General features: G+C 41.0%; 1 protein-coding gene across 1 annotated transcript in view; it reads right to left on the bottom strand.

The window, feature by feature from the left end:
• Positions 1-5303: 5303 nt before the first annotated feature.
• LOC309512864 (taste receptor type 1 member 1-like) overlaps positions 5304-18357 on the bottom strand; it is a gene marked incomplete at both ends in the record, with an annotated part of 19543 nt that continues 6489 nt past the window's right edge. Inside the window, 6 exons of the mRNA XM_082188584.1 lie at positions 5304-6238; positions 14087-14207; positions 14897-15103; positions 15337-16077; positions 16223-16520; positions 16649-16766. Of these exons, the coding sequence (XP_082044710.1) occupies positions 5304-6238; positions 14087-14207; positions 14897-15103; positions 15337-16077; positions 16223-16520; positions 16649-16766 (2420 nt within the window). The remainder of the gene's footprint in view (positions 6239-14086; positions 14208-14896; positions 15104-15336; positions 16078-16222; positions 16521-16648; positions 16767-18357) is intronic.

Below are 18357 nucleotides of genomic sequence, written 5' to 3'. Positions count from 1 at the left end.
AGAGTGACTCAGAACTGCGTTTCGGCTCTGGAGCCCTGTATAGCGGCCGAATGGTACCAGTCGGGAGTGACAATGGGAGCCATCTCGTACCGGAAGGTTATCTCGACAGACGCCTCCAACCTAGGTGGTTGGCCAGTGGTCAGACCAGGAAAAGGGCCTTCACATAAACTGTCTGGTTCGCACGGACAACATGTCAGTGGTGGCCTACGTGAACCGCCAAGGCGGCATCAGACCCAGAAATCTCAATGCTCTGGCGGAACGCCTCCTCGTTTGGGCTCAGCACTCCCTGCTCTTGCTGAGAGCCGCGCATGTGCCTGGTCGCCTGAACGACGGTCCGGACAGACTGTCCAGGAACAATGTTCCTCCGGGAGAATGGTCCCTGCATTCTCAAACAGTCCAGCTGCTGTGGCGCCTCTTCGGCAAAGCGGAAGTCGACCTATTTGCGTCAGAAGACAACGCTCAATGCCCAATGTTCTTTTCGAAGAACGAGGACGCGCTGGCCCAAGCATGGCCCAAGCATGGCCCAACTGCCCACTGTACGCTTTTCCCCCGATCTCGCTGTTACCACAGGTAATCAGGAGAATCAGGGAGACTGGCCACTCTGTGCTCCTCATAGCCCCGCGATGGGCGAACCAAACTTGGTTCCCGGAGCTAAGGCGGTTGACGGACTTAGCCCCATGGCCGATTCCTCTCTCAAGCCGGCGGCTCGATTTGGCATCCTCATCCAGAGCGCTGGTCTCTGCATGCATGGGTAATCAACGGATACCCGTTGTCCTGTCAGAAGGGGTTGTGAACACGATCACGCAGTCTAGAGCTCCTTCTATGAGAAGGCTCTAAATGGTCTGTGTTTACTAGCTGGTGCGCCATCAAAAACCTAGACCCACAAACCTGTGGGGTCTCCGGGGTGCTTTGTTTCCTTCAAGAGCTACTGGATAAGGGCAGGACCCCCTCCACGCTCAAAGTATATGTTGCGGCCTTTGCGGCGTTCGCAGAGTCAACGCGCGGCCAGTCAATTGGGAGGAACGAGTTTGTCATCCGCTTCCTTAGAGGAGCTAGGAGGATGAATCCCGCGCGACCCCCATCAGTTCCTATTTGGGATCTTTCTACGGGCCTGGAGGCCATGAAAGCACATCGCTTTGAAACTTTACAGACCGTGGATCTGAAATACTTTTCGCTCAAAACCACTTTTCTGACAGCCCTGTCATCAGTCAAGCGTGTGGGTGACTTACAGGCGTTATCTGTCAACGCCGCGTGTCTCGAGTTTGGACCTAATGACTCTAAAGTCATCCTCAAGCCGAGACATGGTTATTTCCCCAAAGTGCTTGGCACTCCCTTCAGAGCGCAGGTTTTTACATTATCGGCCCTGCCGGGATCCGGTAGCGAAATCAGTGTTAACCTCCTTTGCCCCGTTAGGGCGTTAAGGGTTTATGTCACGCGCTCCGCCGCCTTCATGCGCTCGGAGCAGCTCTTCGTTTCATTTTGTGGGCGCGCCAAGGGCCTCGCCACCTCGAAACAGAGTCTGTCCAGGTGGATCGTGGACGCTATCGCGGCAGCATATGCGTCTAAGGACCTGCAGTGCCCCTTGGTAGTCAGGGCTAATTCCACTAGAGGCATGGCCTCCTGCAGGCTAGACTTTTGTCAGTCTAAATTACGAGTATGTTCTGCTCAGAATTCGTTCGCGCGCAGGCTAGTAAGTAAGTAAGTAAGTAATCTTTATTTATATAGCACCTTTCACAGACAAGGGCCACAAAGTGCTTCACAACACAGTTTAAATCAGAAAAAAAAAAAAAAGAAAAAAAAAAAAGCTCCCCTGTGCCGCTCTGTATTCCCTGCCACATGATACTGTGTGCTTATATACATGTACTGGCCCACTCAGGCTACTCTCACATTTATCCTAGCTCCCCTGGTTGAGCTGCCGCTTAAGGGTAGATTTTCCCTTTTCAGTATGGACCGGCTGTGCCGCTCTGTATTCCCTGCCACATGATACTGTGTGCTTATATACATGTACTGGCCCACTCAGGTTGGCCGTCTTATTCCCACTAATCTGTGTTCCCCGGGTGTGCCCTGGGACTATAGGTGGTGGATGCTTGGCGCGCACGGCGTTGACAAGGGGTTCCTGTAGCGTAAGCAACTTACGCAATATGAGAGAACCTCTCTTAAGAGAACGTACTCGGTTACTAGCGTAACCTCTGTTCTCTCTAGAGAGGGAACGAGTATTGCGTAACCTGCCGTGCTTGCGCCTTGAGCTGGTCTCGCTTCAGTCGATGAAAACCAGGTAAGGAGCCCGTCTTTTATACGCCAAAGCCACGCCCATTCTGGCGGGCTATGACGCTATGACATTGGCGTGACATCACGCAGGGCTCAGTGGTAGGCTGATGCAGTTGCCGCGGAGCAACCACTGAGCGCGCTAGTTAGCCCGCTCTAGGTCTGCTAGCTGCTGCAACGCGTTGACAATAAATACAAAATTAAGGATAATTTTTTGGCTTCAATATCTCGAGAAAAGGAGTTTTTCCGTAGCTTAAGCAACTTACGCAATACTCGTGCCCTCTCTAGAGAGAACAGAGGTTACGCTAGTATCTGAGTGCGATGACCACAGAGAGTCAGGAACTTAGTTTTAACGTCTGATCCGAAGGACGGTGCTTTTTGACAGTATAGTGTCCCCATCACAGACCCACACAGACCGCATCACCCCAGACCCACACAGACCGCAGGGTGAGCACCCCCTGCTGGCCTCACTCACACCTCTTCCAGCAAGCTAGTTTTCTCAGGAAGTCTCCCAACCAAGCACTTACCAGGCTCAGCCCTGCTTAGCTTCAGTGGGCAACCAGTCTTGGGCTACAGGGTGAAATGGCTATTATAAACTGTTACACGTGAGTTTGAATAGACAGTTAGTATGAAATCAAACATATAAGACTGCTGATCCAAACTTCACAAATCTATGGCCTGGTTTCAAAGACAGGGCTTAGATTAAGCCAGGATTAGACCTTAGTTCAATTAGGACATTTAAGTTGCTTTTATAAACATGCCTTAGAAAAAAAAAACATTACTGTTATGCATTTAGAGACAATGGTGTAAACTCCACCCACTGGCCCAAAAACTGTATCCAGTGTCGTGGTCGAAGGAATTCAGAGTGTATGTCTTTTCGGGCGCTTCTGGAAAAATCACTTTAATTTATTAAACAGTTGATTTCTAATTTTAATTCTGACTCCATGAATAATTTAATCTGACTCCAAATTTAAGTGACTCTTTGTTTTTGAAAATGTTCTATCTTAACAGCTGATCTTCAGATTAGTTGTGATTTCATTTAGACCAAGGATTATTCTGGGCATCTCATAATTTCAAATATTCGTTCATTAAGGACACGGTGTCTCTTTGAGACGTCACGTCGTGAATGTGCGCTCACGGACATAATCCAGCCAGTTCTAAAATAGTCAGAGGTTGCAGTGCAACTATTTTACCCTAAGCGGCCGCTCACTGCTGACTCATGACAAAGGTGTAATCTTTTTAAATAGTTGCGAGCTTGCAACATGCTAAGTCAGTGATAGTCAGAAATCAGAAGGTCTCCTTAATGAGGTGCCCCATGCTCCATTCATTAGTGCCTTCGGTTTGATCTATCCTGGACAGAGATTTGCGGAAACACCAGACTGCACTTAATCTACTGGAAATAATGATTTCAGAATAATGCAGAATAAATCAAGGTTAACATTTATTTTTGCCAGGCAGGATTAAACATCAAATAAAAATAATAAAAAATAATACATAGTACACAACTGATCAGCATATAATAGAGACATCATTCAAAATGCAATATCAAAATAGTCAGCATGCCTGGCAATAGAGACACACAGCAACAGTGTGGGAACTTCTGTTTGCAGATACTTCCTTGAGTGGTTTGCCAATTCCCTTTAAATACCCAAGTGGAACAAAAGATCTCAGGAGATGAGATTGGGCCAGTTGTGTTGTGCTCTCTGTCCCTTAGATCTCTTCTGCAGATTAGTGAGTTTTATTGTTTCATTGCAAGTTTGAATTCTTGAATTCAGTCTTAGGAGAAATCCATCCTTACAATGGCGTTGACATATTTTAAGAGATGTCAGTGCAAGTTGCTTTCAGTTAAAACAGCTCAAACATGCATTTTAGTCTGGGAGGCATGTGCCCCCTCAGATTTTTGAGCCAAATAGATTTGAATCTAGCTTCCAGAAGACTTTGGCTGGTGCTGAGCCAGAGATGGTCGCTCAGCGTCTCATATAGCCTATCACAACTATTCCGCGTTTTTTACCATATAATGCTTATTTTCTGATTCTGATATTTAAATAAAGATAAGGGCAAGCAAGTGCGGGTGGATGGGGGATTCCGTTCCATCCAAAATTGTACAAAACATAGCTAAATTTTTAGCCCTCTGTTAAATTGACTTTTACCGATCGACTGAACTTCAAATAACAACTTCTGATTCACAAAATGCCCTGTCGAACGCCGAGATAAGGTGCAGTTTGCCTTGCGGTGTCAGTGCTTAAATGCTTTAAAATCTTTTGTTTCTGCAAGCTACAGAATCCGTGGAAATGAGCCTACTGTCACAGTGTCTGGTTTGTGTTCCCTTGTTCTCCACTAGAGGTCCTCTTGCCCCACGGTGTCATTCACATCATGAACTGCATTTCCCACAATCCTTGTCTGCACTCATCATTGATCATTGTACACAGCTGTTTCCCGTTCCCTTGTTAGTTTTGTGTGTATTTATACCCTGCCTGTTTTAGCACTCGTTCTGGTATCCTTGTTTTATGTCACCCGCTTTTCCGTGTTCTTCATGCCTGTTTATTGTGTTTTGGACTGCTTCTATGGATTATGACCTTTTGCCTGTTATTGGATTATGATACGGATTACCCTAAATAAAACTGCGTTTGGATTATCACCTTTTCCTTCGAGTGCGTGTCGTGACACCTACGTTCTGACGTACAACCCAGAAGCGCTGCGCTGTTACACTACGTTCACATCCTATCCACCTTATTTTGCAACTCGAAAGTAAGCTAATAATCTGTGAATGTGTGAGACTTCTGATTCATTAGCCTCTATAACAAGAAGAATAACAAAGTGTAGTAAACAGTAAAACTATTTGTGCTACAAATCAGTGTGTTTATGATTATGATAATAGATTCAGATATGATAACAAATTCCAGTACAAAGGAATGTTTTTGCACAGCTAAAATAACTGGTAGCGGACGAGACCGGAAGCTTCGCACATTCGCACAAGTTATAAATAGCAGCATCTGCTCTTGTGTTAAAAAATAAGGTAGATACATGAAGACTAATGTCTAAGTCCTACTAATGGTTTGGGTGTAATTCTGAATAGATGTTTGAAAGTATGCGGGAGTGTTCTTTTGTGGTTGGAATATTATGATGTAAGATTTTGGTATGAAATAGCTAAAGAGAATTCCATTTATACTGGATATCTGGGCCATTGCATTCAAAAGGGTGACATACTTGCTTTTGACAGAGAGGTATGCTGTGAAGTACACAATCCAGCTAAGATAGTACAAAATGAGACTGAAGGTTATTGGTTTGGCCTCATTGTAATTTTTCGGCAGATCTCTTCCCATGTAGGAAAACAGGAGACACAGGAAACCAAGAAACCAACTTATAAACACAACTATGGTTAATGTTATAGAGTTCCCCATTTCACAGATGAGCATCATTTGATCTTTAAAAGTCCATGAGTCAGCGAAGGGTTTGTCAGGAGAGACAGTCATCCATATTACACAAGAAATTAAATGAATGGCAGAAGAAAATGCAATGAAAAGCCACTGTCCATTGTGCTTTACCCAAAGGCTGTGCACCTTTGGGAACTGAGCAGCCATTTTAAAAACACAAATAATTTGAAAGGAACGGACAGTCAGACAGGAAATACAGACAGTGAAGAAAAATGTAAATATGACCTTTCTCAGGAGGCAAAGTGCAAATGTGGGGTTTCCAAAGAAAAAGAATGCACTTATGCTAGACAAAATCAAACATATCAACATAAGAAGACACATGCTACCACCAGCAGACCTCACCACTGGTGTGTTGTAATTGTTTGAGAAAAGGCAAAATATGGCAATGAGTAAAATAATTGTGCATGTGGCAGAAACCATGACAGCAATGGAGAAGATTTCTGTGAACTGAAGATAGACAACAGAACGTGTCTTACATGTTGTGCAGCCTTCATCAGACCATTCATTCTCTGCACATGGAAAACAGGTAAAGGGGTCCCCTGAAAAACAGTAAAATAATATGAATGTTTAGTAATAGTATTTTCCAAAAGCTTTGTGAAAAAAAGTACAGTACACTTCAGCATACTTTTAAAAATGGTAATTATTAAACTAATAATATAATTTAAAAGAATATACTTCGCTTTAGTACTATTTTCACAAGTAAGTTGGACATTTTCTAATGTCTTAGTACAAAAATACAAACTTTTCCACACAGCTAGTCATTCATTTAAAATCTATACATGTTTCTTTCCACATAACAATTGTTTCAAAACACAGCCGTTCTTAGTTTATTTAAAAAAAAGAACTCAAGATAGACAGAATGGCGTAAATGCAACATTAACAGACAACTGAACAGAACCAAACACAGGGCTTAAATACCAAACAAATTAGGTAATGAGATTATTAACTTGTTGACATTGTGCAGCAGAGCGATCACATCTCAGATCATTATCCAGTCTCGAGTATACTCCATTTAGCCACGATTGCAAAGCTGACTCCGTGTTACAAATATGTTAGAACTATCACTTCTACCACTAAAGATTGCTTTATTAATAATATTAATTATTATACACGGCACTAATGATGTTCGACTTCACCAGTCGGAGATAATTAAAATGAACGTTAAAGAGGTGTGTGAACTCGCAAGTACGATGTCAGACACTGTAATTTGCTCTGGCCCCCTTCCTGTTCCTGGTTTAGCTCCCCAGTACTTGAGCGAGCTCTTAACGCATTATAGTCCTTCTCGTCTATTGCGATCTCAAAATTCCATCCAGTTGATGATACCTAGAGAATCAAAATCGACTGCTGGCGGTAGATCCTTTGACCTAGCATACACATAACATATTATCAATTTCTATAATTCAATGTTAGGCTGCATAGATTAGGTCAGCCGGAACCGGGGACACTTTACATAAATATACCGGAGATATTTTGACAACGTTTTATCTGTACAGAGGTAAAGGGAAGGAAAAATGGGCCTTCACAGGGGAGAGACTAGTTGACACATCAGGACTGCGTTGTTGTCATGTCCAAACGCAGGCCCTTCATTGGATCTGGATACGGCCTGGATCCGGCAGACTGCGGTAAACCCCAGGATAAACAGAGATACTAATATTAGCATAGACGCCACTCTTCTTATGATATAACGAGTACATCAGGATTTATGGGAAGTTTTTTGCCCAATAATTAGAATCTGTTTTTTTCAGAGTTAAGTAGAAGGAAATTACTAGTCATCCAGTTTTTTATATCAGCAATGCATTCCGTTAATTTTGTGAATTGGTAAGTTTCGTCAGGGCGTGAAAAAATATAGAGCAGAGTATCATCAGCATAACAGTGAAAACTAATGCCATGCTTCCTAATGATATCTCCCAAGGGTTGCATGTAAAGAGTGAACAGCAATGGTCCTAGTACTGAACCTTGTGGTACTCCATACTGAACTTGTGATCAATAAGACATCTCTTCATTTACTACAACAAACTGATAACGGTCAGATAATTATGATTTAAACCATGCTAATGCAATTCCACTAATGCCAACATAATTTTCGAGTCTATTTAAAAGAATGTTGTGGTCAATAGTATCAAATGCAGCACTAAGATCGAGTAACACCAATAGAGAGATCCAACCTCAATCGGATGATAAGAGCAAATCATTTGTGACTCTAATGAGAGCTGTCTCAGTACTATGGTTCGGTCTAAATCCTGACTGGAAATCCTCGCAGAGACCATTTGTTTCTAAAAAGGAACATAGTTGTGAGGATACTGCCTTTTCTAGTATCTTTGACAGAAAAGGTAGATTCGAGATCGGCCAGTAATTGACTAATTCTGTAGGATCAAGTTGCGTTTTTTTAACAAGCGGTTTAATCATAGCCAGCTTAAACGTTTTTGGTATGTATCCTAATGACAAAGATTAATTCATGATATTAAGAAGGGGATCTATGACCTCTGGAAGCATCTCTTTCAATACCTTAGTCGGTATAGGGTCTAACATACATGTTGTCGGTTTAGATGATTTAGCGAGTTTAGAAAATTCTTCCTCTCCTATAGCAATGAATGAATCGAAATTTTCCTCAAGGAGACTACAATGCACTCCCTGATGCGATACTGTAGGAGACGGTTGCATAGTTAAAATTTTCTCCCTGATATTATCAATCTTGTAAGTAAAGAAGTTCATAAAGTCATTACTGCTGTGCTGCTTGGAAACGTCTGGGGTTGAAGCCGTATTTTTTGTTAATTTAGCCACTGTTTCCAATAAATACCTAGGGTTTTGTTTATTTTCTTCTAATAGGGTTGAAAAATAAGCAGTGTCTCAGTTTTTAAGGCCTCTCGTGCCTCTTTCCATGAAATGTGAAACATTTTTTAATTTTGTTTTCTTCCAGTTGCGCTCCATTTTTCTGGCTGCTCTCTTAAGGGCCTGAGTGTGCTCGTTGTACCACGGCGTTGGACTATTTTCTTTAATCTTCTTTAAGCGCAAAGGAGCAACTGTGTCTAAAGTGCTGGAAAAGAGAGAGTCAAAAGTTTCTTTCGGAATATCGAGTTCTTCTAAGCTATCTGGGATGCTGAGGAGATGAAACTGATCAGGAATGTTATTAATAAAGCAATCTTTAATAGCAGAAGTGATAGGTCTAACATATTTGTAACACAGAGTCAGCTTTGCAGCCTTGGCTAAATGAAGTTTACACGAGACTAGATAATGATCTGAGATGTCATCGCTCTGCTGCAGAATGTCAACAGCATCAATGTGATAATATTAGATCTAGAGTATGATTACGACAATGAATAGGTCCTGACATGTGTTGTCTAACTATCTTTAAATGCCAATACCAATGCATCTTTTTCGTTATCTACATATATATTAAAATCACCAACAATTAGGACTTTATCTGCAGCCAGTAATAACTCTGATAGAAAATGATCAAATTCTTTGATTAAGTATTTATGGTGCACTGGTGGCCTGTATACAGTACACTAGATAGTGTTACATTAAGCACCAACACTTCCTCACTTCTCAGTAATTCTGAAGATATTACTACAAATTACAGCGACACCTCCCCCTTTGCCTTTCAGACGAGGCTCATGTTTATAACAATAATCTTGGCAGGCAGGCTCGGTGGGCACTTTTTTTTCGGACGTTTTGATTTTTCTCTCTCGTACCGCCCGGGGTCCAAGAACATTAAACCCGATCCCTTATCTCGTATTTTTGATCCATCCGAACGCCCGGTTACTCCCGAGTGCATTTTACCCGAGAAACTAGTTATCTCCACACTCACATGGGAGGTCGAATCGAAGGTCAAGACAGCCTTAGAAGGGGTAAAGCCTCCGCCCGGCTGCCCACCGAGTCAATTGTTTGTACCGGAGGAGTTACGGTCCGAAGTCATACGATGGGGTCATTGCTCCAACGTGGCTTGTCATCCAGGAGTAAACCGCACCAGTTGTTTAATAAAGCAACGATTCTGGTGGCCGTTAATGGCTCGCGACATTCGCAGTTTTGTTTTGGCTTGCTCAGTTTGTGCCATTAGTAAGACGTCTAACCGACCTCCTGATGGGCTACTCCAACCGCTGTCTGTCCCTTCGAGACCTTGGTCCAGAGTCCTGCAGTTTGTAAATCCGCACCCGCCCGTACCCGCAGTGCTTAAAGCCGCATCCGACCCGTTTTCCAACAGCAGCACTAATTAAAATCCGCACCCACCCGTACCCGCAGTGCTTCAAGCCGCATCCGACCCGTTTTCCAACAGCAGCACTAATTAAAATCCGCACCCGACCCAACCTGCTTAAAATAGATCCGACCACCCGACCCGCAACCGAAATAAAATCAGCTTAGACTATCACATTATAGACACACTTACAAAAATGTTTATTGCCAGGTCATACAGAAGTTATTACACGATCATTAACACAAGGACAACTTCAGCCGAAGCTGTCAAAAGGCCGGTACATGAAGAACATGGCTAACGTTACCACAAAACTGAGTAGCCTTATTACATTTTACAAATCGAACAGACGTGGCTACAACACTATATCTGCCATGCAATTTCGTCTAACCTACATCTGACAATTTTGGGTTCAAACACGCCCTGCACACCACACATACTGTTCGATAGAACTGATTGGTTTGTTACCACAGTTATCTGCGTGCTTCCTCAGCGATGAAGTTCCACATTTGCGGCTATCCAACACGAAAATACATGCAGCAAAGCCCTTCACAATATTTTTTTCTTCAGATTACTCAAAATTTCTCCCACACACTGGACTTGATTTTTGATGACATATTGTCGACAACTTTACCATCTCCACTAGCTACTTTTTTCTTTAACTCCTCAGCATCCATCTCGACGACTGCAAGCAGATTGCGCGCGCGGTTATGATGAATTTTTTTAAGTGAAAGTACACAAATAAACAAATAAACTGATGTGTATTTGAAATTATTTTATCAACTTGAAATACAGTCATATTTTTGTAGATGTGTTCCTAAAAATATGCATATATTTTTACGTTTGCACGTGATTGTTTTAAACCCGTGTTTAGACCCGTGTTTCCCCCGTGTCCAACCCGACCCGCACCCGTATCCGACACAGTTGCCCGCGGGTACCCGAACCCGTGCAGGACTCTACCTTGGTCTCACATAGCGCTAGATTTTGTCACCGCCCTCCCGCTCTCTAATGACATGACGGTTGTTTTAACCGTAGTGGACCGGTTCTCGAAGGCGGCACATTTAATTCCCTTGCCCAAATTACCCTCTGCCAAGGAGACAGCGGTGACGGTGACTGTCGTAGATCACGTCTTTCATTTACATGGCCTCCCGATGGACGTGGTCTCCGACAGGGGACCCCAATTTGTGTCCAAATTCTGGCAGGAGTTTTGTAGATTACTAGGAGCTACAGTCAGTCTGTCTTCGGGTTATCATCCCCAGAGCAATAGTCAAACCGAGAGAGCCAACCAAGATTTGGAGAGATTGTTGCGATGTTTGGTGTCCAAGAATCCTTCCTCCTGGAGCCAGCAACTTTCTATGGTTGAGTATGCACATAACTCATTACCAGTGTCATCCACAGGCCTCTCTCCGTTTGAATGTAGTCTAGGGTACCAGCCACCATTTTTTCCGAGTCTGGAATCCGAAGTCGCGGTCCCCTCCGCTCACGCCTTTGCCAGAGGTGTCACCGCACGTGGAATAGAGCCCGTGAGACTCTGCTCCAGGTGGGGGCGCGCACCAAGGCTAAGGCCGATCGCCACCGGTCAAGGCCTCCTGTATACGTCGTGGGTCAAAAAGTGTGGCTTGCAACCAAGAACATTCCGCTCTGCTCCGTTTCTAGTAAGTTAGCTCCTAAATTCATTGGCCCGTTCACTGTCACCAAAATCCTTAGTCCAGTGGCAGTCCGACTCAAACTCCCTCCGGCGTACAGGAGAATTCATCCTGTTTTTCATGTCTCCAAAGTAAAGCCTGTATTTTATTCTCAGCTTAATCCGCCCACCCCGGTTCCCCCACCGCCGCGACTCGTAGACGGGGAACCCACGTATTCGGTCAATCGTATTCTGAACTTGAGACAGTGGGAAAGCGGATTTAATCTTTTTAGTCTCCCTGTTGTCGCCTTGTCTTTGTCAGATCGTTGTGGATGTTCCCGCGTGTTGTTTCCTGCCTGTCTCCTGTTCCCGTATGTCCTCCGTGTTCAGAACTCCTGGTTCTTCATGCCGTCTACTTCCTGGTCTCCGGTCCCTGAGTCATCTCCGCTATTCTCTGGACTTCATCATCTTCATCATCATCACCATCACCGGAGAGATCGAGTTGTCCTCAGCGTCCCTGTGCTGCCAAGGGCTTCATACCGGACAATTGCACACCATCACTCTCCCAGCATCTGACCAGCTCTCAATAAACATATCTTTCATTTTGCAGTTGAATCTTCTGATTATTTCCTAACACTTGGGGGATGGACTCATTTAAAGTAATGTAATCGTCTGGTTTTAGCTAGGTTTCTGTCAAACACAGCACATCTAGGTTATAATCTGTGATCATATCATTAACAATAAGTGCTTTTGAAGTAAAGGATCGAATATTCAGCAACCCGAGCTTTTATCATTTGTTCATTTGTATTATATCTGTTTTTTATCTGTTGAACATCAATAAAAATTTTACCCTTAAATAAGTTTGGGAGGTTTTTTGTATTTCCTTACTCGGGGATCAGACACAGTCTCTATATGATGATATCTACTGTAGGTGAAAGAGTCTCTATGTGATGGGATTTATCTGACCTCAGTGACGTGTAAAAGCTAGCAGACGGTCGGTTTAGCCAGTCTGTCTGCTTCCTGACCTGAGCCCCAATTCATGTTTTAGCTCTAAGGATATGTGCCATATTACTAGAGAGAAGAGCAGCACCATCCCAGGAAGAATGAACACCATCTCTTTTCAACAGGTCAGGTCTGCCCCAAAACTTTTCCAATTGTCTATGAATTCTATATTATAGAATAATTCTATAATTCTATATTCTATTAGTGCGGACACCACTCAGACAGCCAGCCACTGAGTGAGGACAGTCTACCAAGGATCTCATCAATCCGGCAAACAGGAAGGGGGCCAGAGCAAATTACAGTGCCTGACATCGATGTATGTATTTTCTACCGGGTGTTCAAAAATACGTAGTTTTGCGTTTTATATAGTGTAGGTCTCCGGCTAACTCACGTTACTACTGTCTTCCTGAAATACTTCTGCTAATCAGCAGTGTGACCCTATTACCTGAAATTGTGTCCATTAATGCAGATTGTCTGTTGTTCTTTCTACTTTGAGTAATGATGAAAAGGGTGTAGCAAGATTTGTTTTACAAACTTTAATGTTACATCAGTCATTCGCGTAATGTACACGCTGTTACTGATACAGTAAATTATACAGTTCCCACATGTGCACTGCTATAAATTAGCAATATACACATCAGTTTGTTGAATGCTGATGGTGAGGAATTAGTTGCAACATCTCATGATGAACGTCAAACTGAGTAGCGTATCACTGAGAAACGTCCTGCTCAAGTCGTCCTTGCGACGGAGTTTCGGGTTGAATAACTAGCTTTCAATGTTTCATCATCAGACTCGCGCTCGGATTGATATCGTAAAATTGACGCCATCATTACTGTCTTTACAGTGTGTACAAGCCTCCGGAGCTGAAATTCAGTTATGGTAATGGCTGGGCATTTCGTTTCCAACATGTGCTGTAAACGGTAGACAAATCACCACAGACTGGGACATCTAGCCAATCAGAGCAGAGTAGGCTCGCAGAAAGGAGGGGTTTCGAGAGACTGAGTCTTTGGATGAGTCTTTTGAGAATCATTGGAAAATGTGGTGATGTGCACTGTATATTATGAGAGAATGAAAGTGATTTTTGGCCTTTGATGCATGTAAACCTGTTGTAGGAGACCTCCAGAAAAAAAGACCTCCATAACTTTTTGTGATAGTATATATCCAGTGTGGGATTAAAAGATGTGAAGAAGATATGACATTTCCATGAAACCTAATTGGACATTTTCCATCCTAAACCTAACCATCAGAGAAAATGTTCTGCATTTTAACATTTAAAAAAACATCACTTAGTATGATTTATAAGCTGTTTTCCTCATGGGGACCAAAAATGGCCTCACAAGGAGAAGGATTTTTGATATTGCCATCTGTCCTCATAATGAAGGGTTTACCAGGATCACACACACTCACACATCCTTTTTAAACATTGTGGTTTTGATCATTGTTTTGTGAGATTACGTCTAAGAGTTTTAAAAATGTAGCACTTTTTGTAAAAAAAAAAAAAAAGAAAAGTACATTCGAACTGAATGTAATGTTTATAAACATTAAATTTTTGGAAACTTAATTTGTACTTACGAGAATAATCCACATAGCTGTTACGTGGGCATTTTTTACACGTAAAACAGCAACTATGAAAACTTCTAGGTTGCCTTGAAAATCCCTCCATGCACTCAGCAGAGCAGTTTGAGAAAGGAACCTTTAAAGAATAAGAAAATATGTTATTAATGTTAAAAATTTTCTCAACTGATTTTACACATTTTTCTAAACTGTGTCAGTATTGTTAAACAATTAACTCATCTGAACACAAATTACATAATTCCCTTAAACACCCCCAAAAATTCTAAAATCTTGCTTCCAAACATAGAAAAAAGAGATCTTTGGTTACAGTTTAGTAAAATGTTTGCCTGTTACAGTGTAATTATACATTTACTGAGTAATATTAATTAACTACATGTACTTGCTATAGCAGGGGTTCTCAACCCTGGGCCTCGAGGGAACTTTCCTGCAGAGTTTAGCTCCAACCTTGATCAAACTCACCTGCCTGTAGCTTTCTAGTAATCCTGAAGAGCTTAATTAGCTGGTTCAGGTGTGTTTGATTAGGGTTGGAGCTGAACTTGCCCCAGTGCTATAGGGTTAGGGTAGGATTAGGGTTTGGTTAATGGTTGCATGTAATTATGCATAATTTATAGTTATTAATATAGTATTTAGATGTAAAGTGTAACAAGTACACATTAAAATAAAGTGTTACCAGCTTTATGAAAAATGAATTGACAGAGAACAATCTAATAGTCTTGATGTCAATATTTTAAATTTGATTGAGAAAAACTGGAATTTATAAAGCCAAATGTTTAGATAAAGGCTCGTCAAATTAAGACTTACAGAACCGTTGTTATTCCAGGGCAGGAGAGAGTTGTTGATGGTAAAAGTCAGTTCTGGATATGTATCATATGTGCCCACCATCTCAAACTGTGGAGGATTTAAATCAGTGTGCCAGAGCACAACGGCATAATTGATGGGTGGATCATAATTATCATCATATTTCACCTGACGACCACTGAGTGGAAAATCCAACTTCTTAATTTCTCCCAAAAGCTGTTGTGAGTTGTGGTGATTTTACCCCCATTATTTAACACACAAAAAAAGACAAAATATAATATTACTATAACTTTAAGAAATTAATATAAATATGTTTTATTTAGTTATTAAATTATTGTAAATATTGTAAATAATATAATATGCAATTTCATAAAAATAAAACATTGTTACTTCAATAATGTAATTAATATATTGATCAACTTGTCATAAATTCAAATGAATTCTCTTACCATGTATGGCTTTACCACTGTGTTTTTGTGGCATCCATTCATGTCGCACTGCAGAACCTTATGTAATGCATGAGCTATGGTGTATATGGCAGCATAGATGGCAAAAGAGGATGTGGGTTTTTCATTTATAATCTCCTCTGCGGTCAACAATGTGCAGTAATCACAAACTTGATTACATGTCTTACTCTGGATGTCACTCTCTTCATTATGGGTGACATCAGTTGATCTCCTGTCTTTATTGACAAATTCATTAAATCCAGGCAATGTCAACAATCTCTCCGTAATACCAATGATTGTGCCAATTCTCCCAATTCCTGGCTCTCTGGGAAGCTTATGATTCATAGACCATGCTTGACTTGCAATCCATACTTTGTCTTGGATGTTGTTTGCTATGGCTGCTTTGATAATTTTGCTTGCATATTGTGGCATAGCAAAAACAACAATGACATTGATATCGAGCATATTAATCTTTTGAAGTGTTAGACTGTAGTTTGCATTTAGGCTTAGACTCTCTTGATAGGCCAAGCAAATGCCAGCATTGCTTATATACTTGTTAAACAGCTTTAGTCCGTCTGAACTGTAATCATCTTGGCTACCAAGAAAGGCAACCCAGTTCCATCCAAACCATTGAATGATGTGAATAATCATTTCTATCAGGTTTTTGTTGCTAGGCATTGTTCTTACAAAAGCAGGATACTTAAGTTTGTTGCTTAATGCATAGCTAGAAGCTCCATAATTCACCTTTGAAACAGAAGACAACAAAATATTATAAACAATTCATTAGCATTTTACTGTATATATTGTAACCGTGTAGTCCTGAACAAAGGGCAGTAAGTAAGTGTGAAAGTATTTCATTATGCAAACTATAAAAAGAAGCATTACTTACCATAGGTATAAGGTCCATTGTGAATAGTGGTGCAATAGTAATAGTTTGTGTGCTTCCAAATGGCCCTGTTAAAGCAATCACTTTAGGCTGATAGTTGTTCAGTTTTTCTTTAGGTTTTATTGATCCATTATTTGAGATAAAACTTAAGATTGAATGGAAATTGAATGTATTAGAACAATGGTCAAAAATGTCATAGCCCAAAGAAACATTGGGCAGAAGAGTGGTGGAGTTATTAATCTCTTCAACAGCAAACCTCATTACTTGCAACATCTGATAGCCAGATTTTGAGGGACTGTGCCTTGAAAACATCAATGAGGAAGTTAATAGCATGTCATTAAAAGTTTCAGTTTATAAATGTGACTATGAAGAAATGCTACTTTGATTTACAATACAGGCAACCCAGCTGATGAAAATAACCTTGCTTACCTGAAACATTCAGTGGTCTCTGGGGAGAACAGGGGTGTCTCATGGTCAATTTCATGTAAAGTGAAAAGGCCACCCAATAAGTAATCTCCTTCCAAGCTGAACTCAGATTTTGAGCAAACTTCGAAAAAGAAACAATTAGTAAAGCCAACAAGGAAAATGTAAATGCAACTGAGAGACATTGTTCGCCTGTTGGTCATAAAGCAGATGTGCAGTGGCTATTCGTTTGAGAATCAGGCTTATATTCTACTCTTAATTTTCTTAAAACTCATTTAAATTTTCTTAAACCACTATATTCAATGATACAAATGGCCATTTCCATATCTAAACTCAAACAGCATATGTCAGTCAGTTATTAAATAGAGCATTACACCACAATGCTCATCATAAAAAACAAATTTTACAAGCCTGTGTGAAACAAACTGTACCCTTCTGAACTCTCAGCAGGGGTTTACAGTTGGATTAGAATCACTGAGAGGTGGTGAGCCAAAAAAACAAAACAAAAATACTCTAGGATATGTATACATTAGAGATGTTATGCAACTTCTGTTGAGGTGAATACTGTGGTGTTACAAGTTTTTTTTTTTTTTTTATAAAAATTGTTCATGCTTAATGCTGAAAACAATGCTGAAATAGAAAATTCATTGATTCGAATGGCTAGCAACACTATGGCTGTTCACATATACTTTACATTTTTCAATTTGCTTAACCTAGTTCCTGGATAAATTAAATTTATTTTGCATATCTGACATTAATCCAGATTTGTCAACCCACAAGTGTCACATTAAGACACTTGTGGGGTGACAAATCCCTAGACAAGTCACTAGACATCCCTCTTGGTTTGTGAAACGGTACAATGAAACCTGAGGCAGAATTGGTTTACTACAACACTTGGTATTTATTACACAACCCTGTATATATGTATATACTCTGAATTAAATTGGGATTAACACCAAATTCATACACATTTTGACTGGAATGAATACTATAAAACAAAAGATAAAAAAGATATTTAACCTTTTGAAGTGGAACTTTAACGCCATGTCTGATATTGACACAATGGGGAACACCATTAGTGTGACAAACACGTCAATTTATTGGCTAATGACAGTCCATGATGTCACAAGCGGAGTGCCCGTAAGCCTGTGATACATGCCATCAGCTTTTTTTGTCTTCAGGAGCTGCTTGTATGTATGCGTGTGTAAGATAAAAGCTCGGTGCCCTCATTGGAGCTCACTGTGAAAACCCATTAAATTCGCTCTATCACAGTCATTGGGATTGCATAACTCAATTGCACAGCAATAACTCAAACATATAGTCAAAAAAAAAAAATTTGATTTCTCTTTGATTTCTCTTAGTTAAATCAAATTCTTCTTATTCATTTCAGTTTATTGGTCGTTGGCAGACCAGCTTTTTGTGCATTACAACCATCAACTGAACTGGAGTGTGGGCATGATTAATTGAGCCTACTTGTTTATTTACTCATTTATTTAATAATTTACTGAATTTTATTATCACGGGAAATGGCGCGCACCGTTTTAAATTTCCGTTTTAAACCATGAAGGCGAGCCAGTGGATATCACTCGAGTGTGCAAACTTTGCACGAGAGTCATATCAGTGAAGAATTAAATTATTCACTACAGAAAGTGAAAGGAAAAACTGCATTTGACACTGCATTAAAAATGCATATTCTCTCTGAGATGATGAGAGCT

This window comes from Leuciscus leuciscus (assembly GCF_965113295.1).
Source record: "Leuciscus leuciscus genome assembly, chromosome: 13".
NCBI lineage: Eukaryota > Metazoa > Chordata > Actinopteri > Cypriniformes > Leuciscidae > Leuciscus > Leuciscus leuciscus.
Note: the sequence above shows the minus strand (reverse complement) of the source record. Positions and strands in the feature narration are given on the sequence as shown.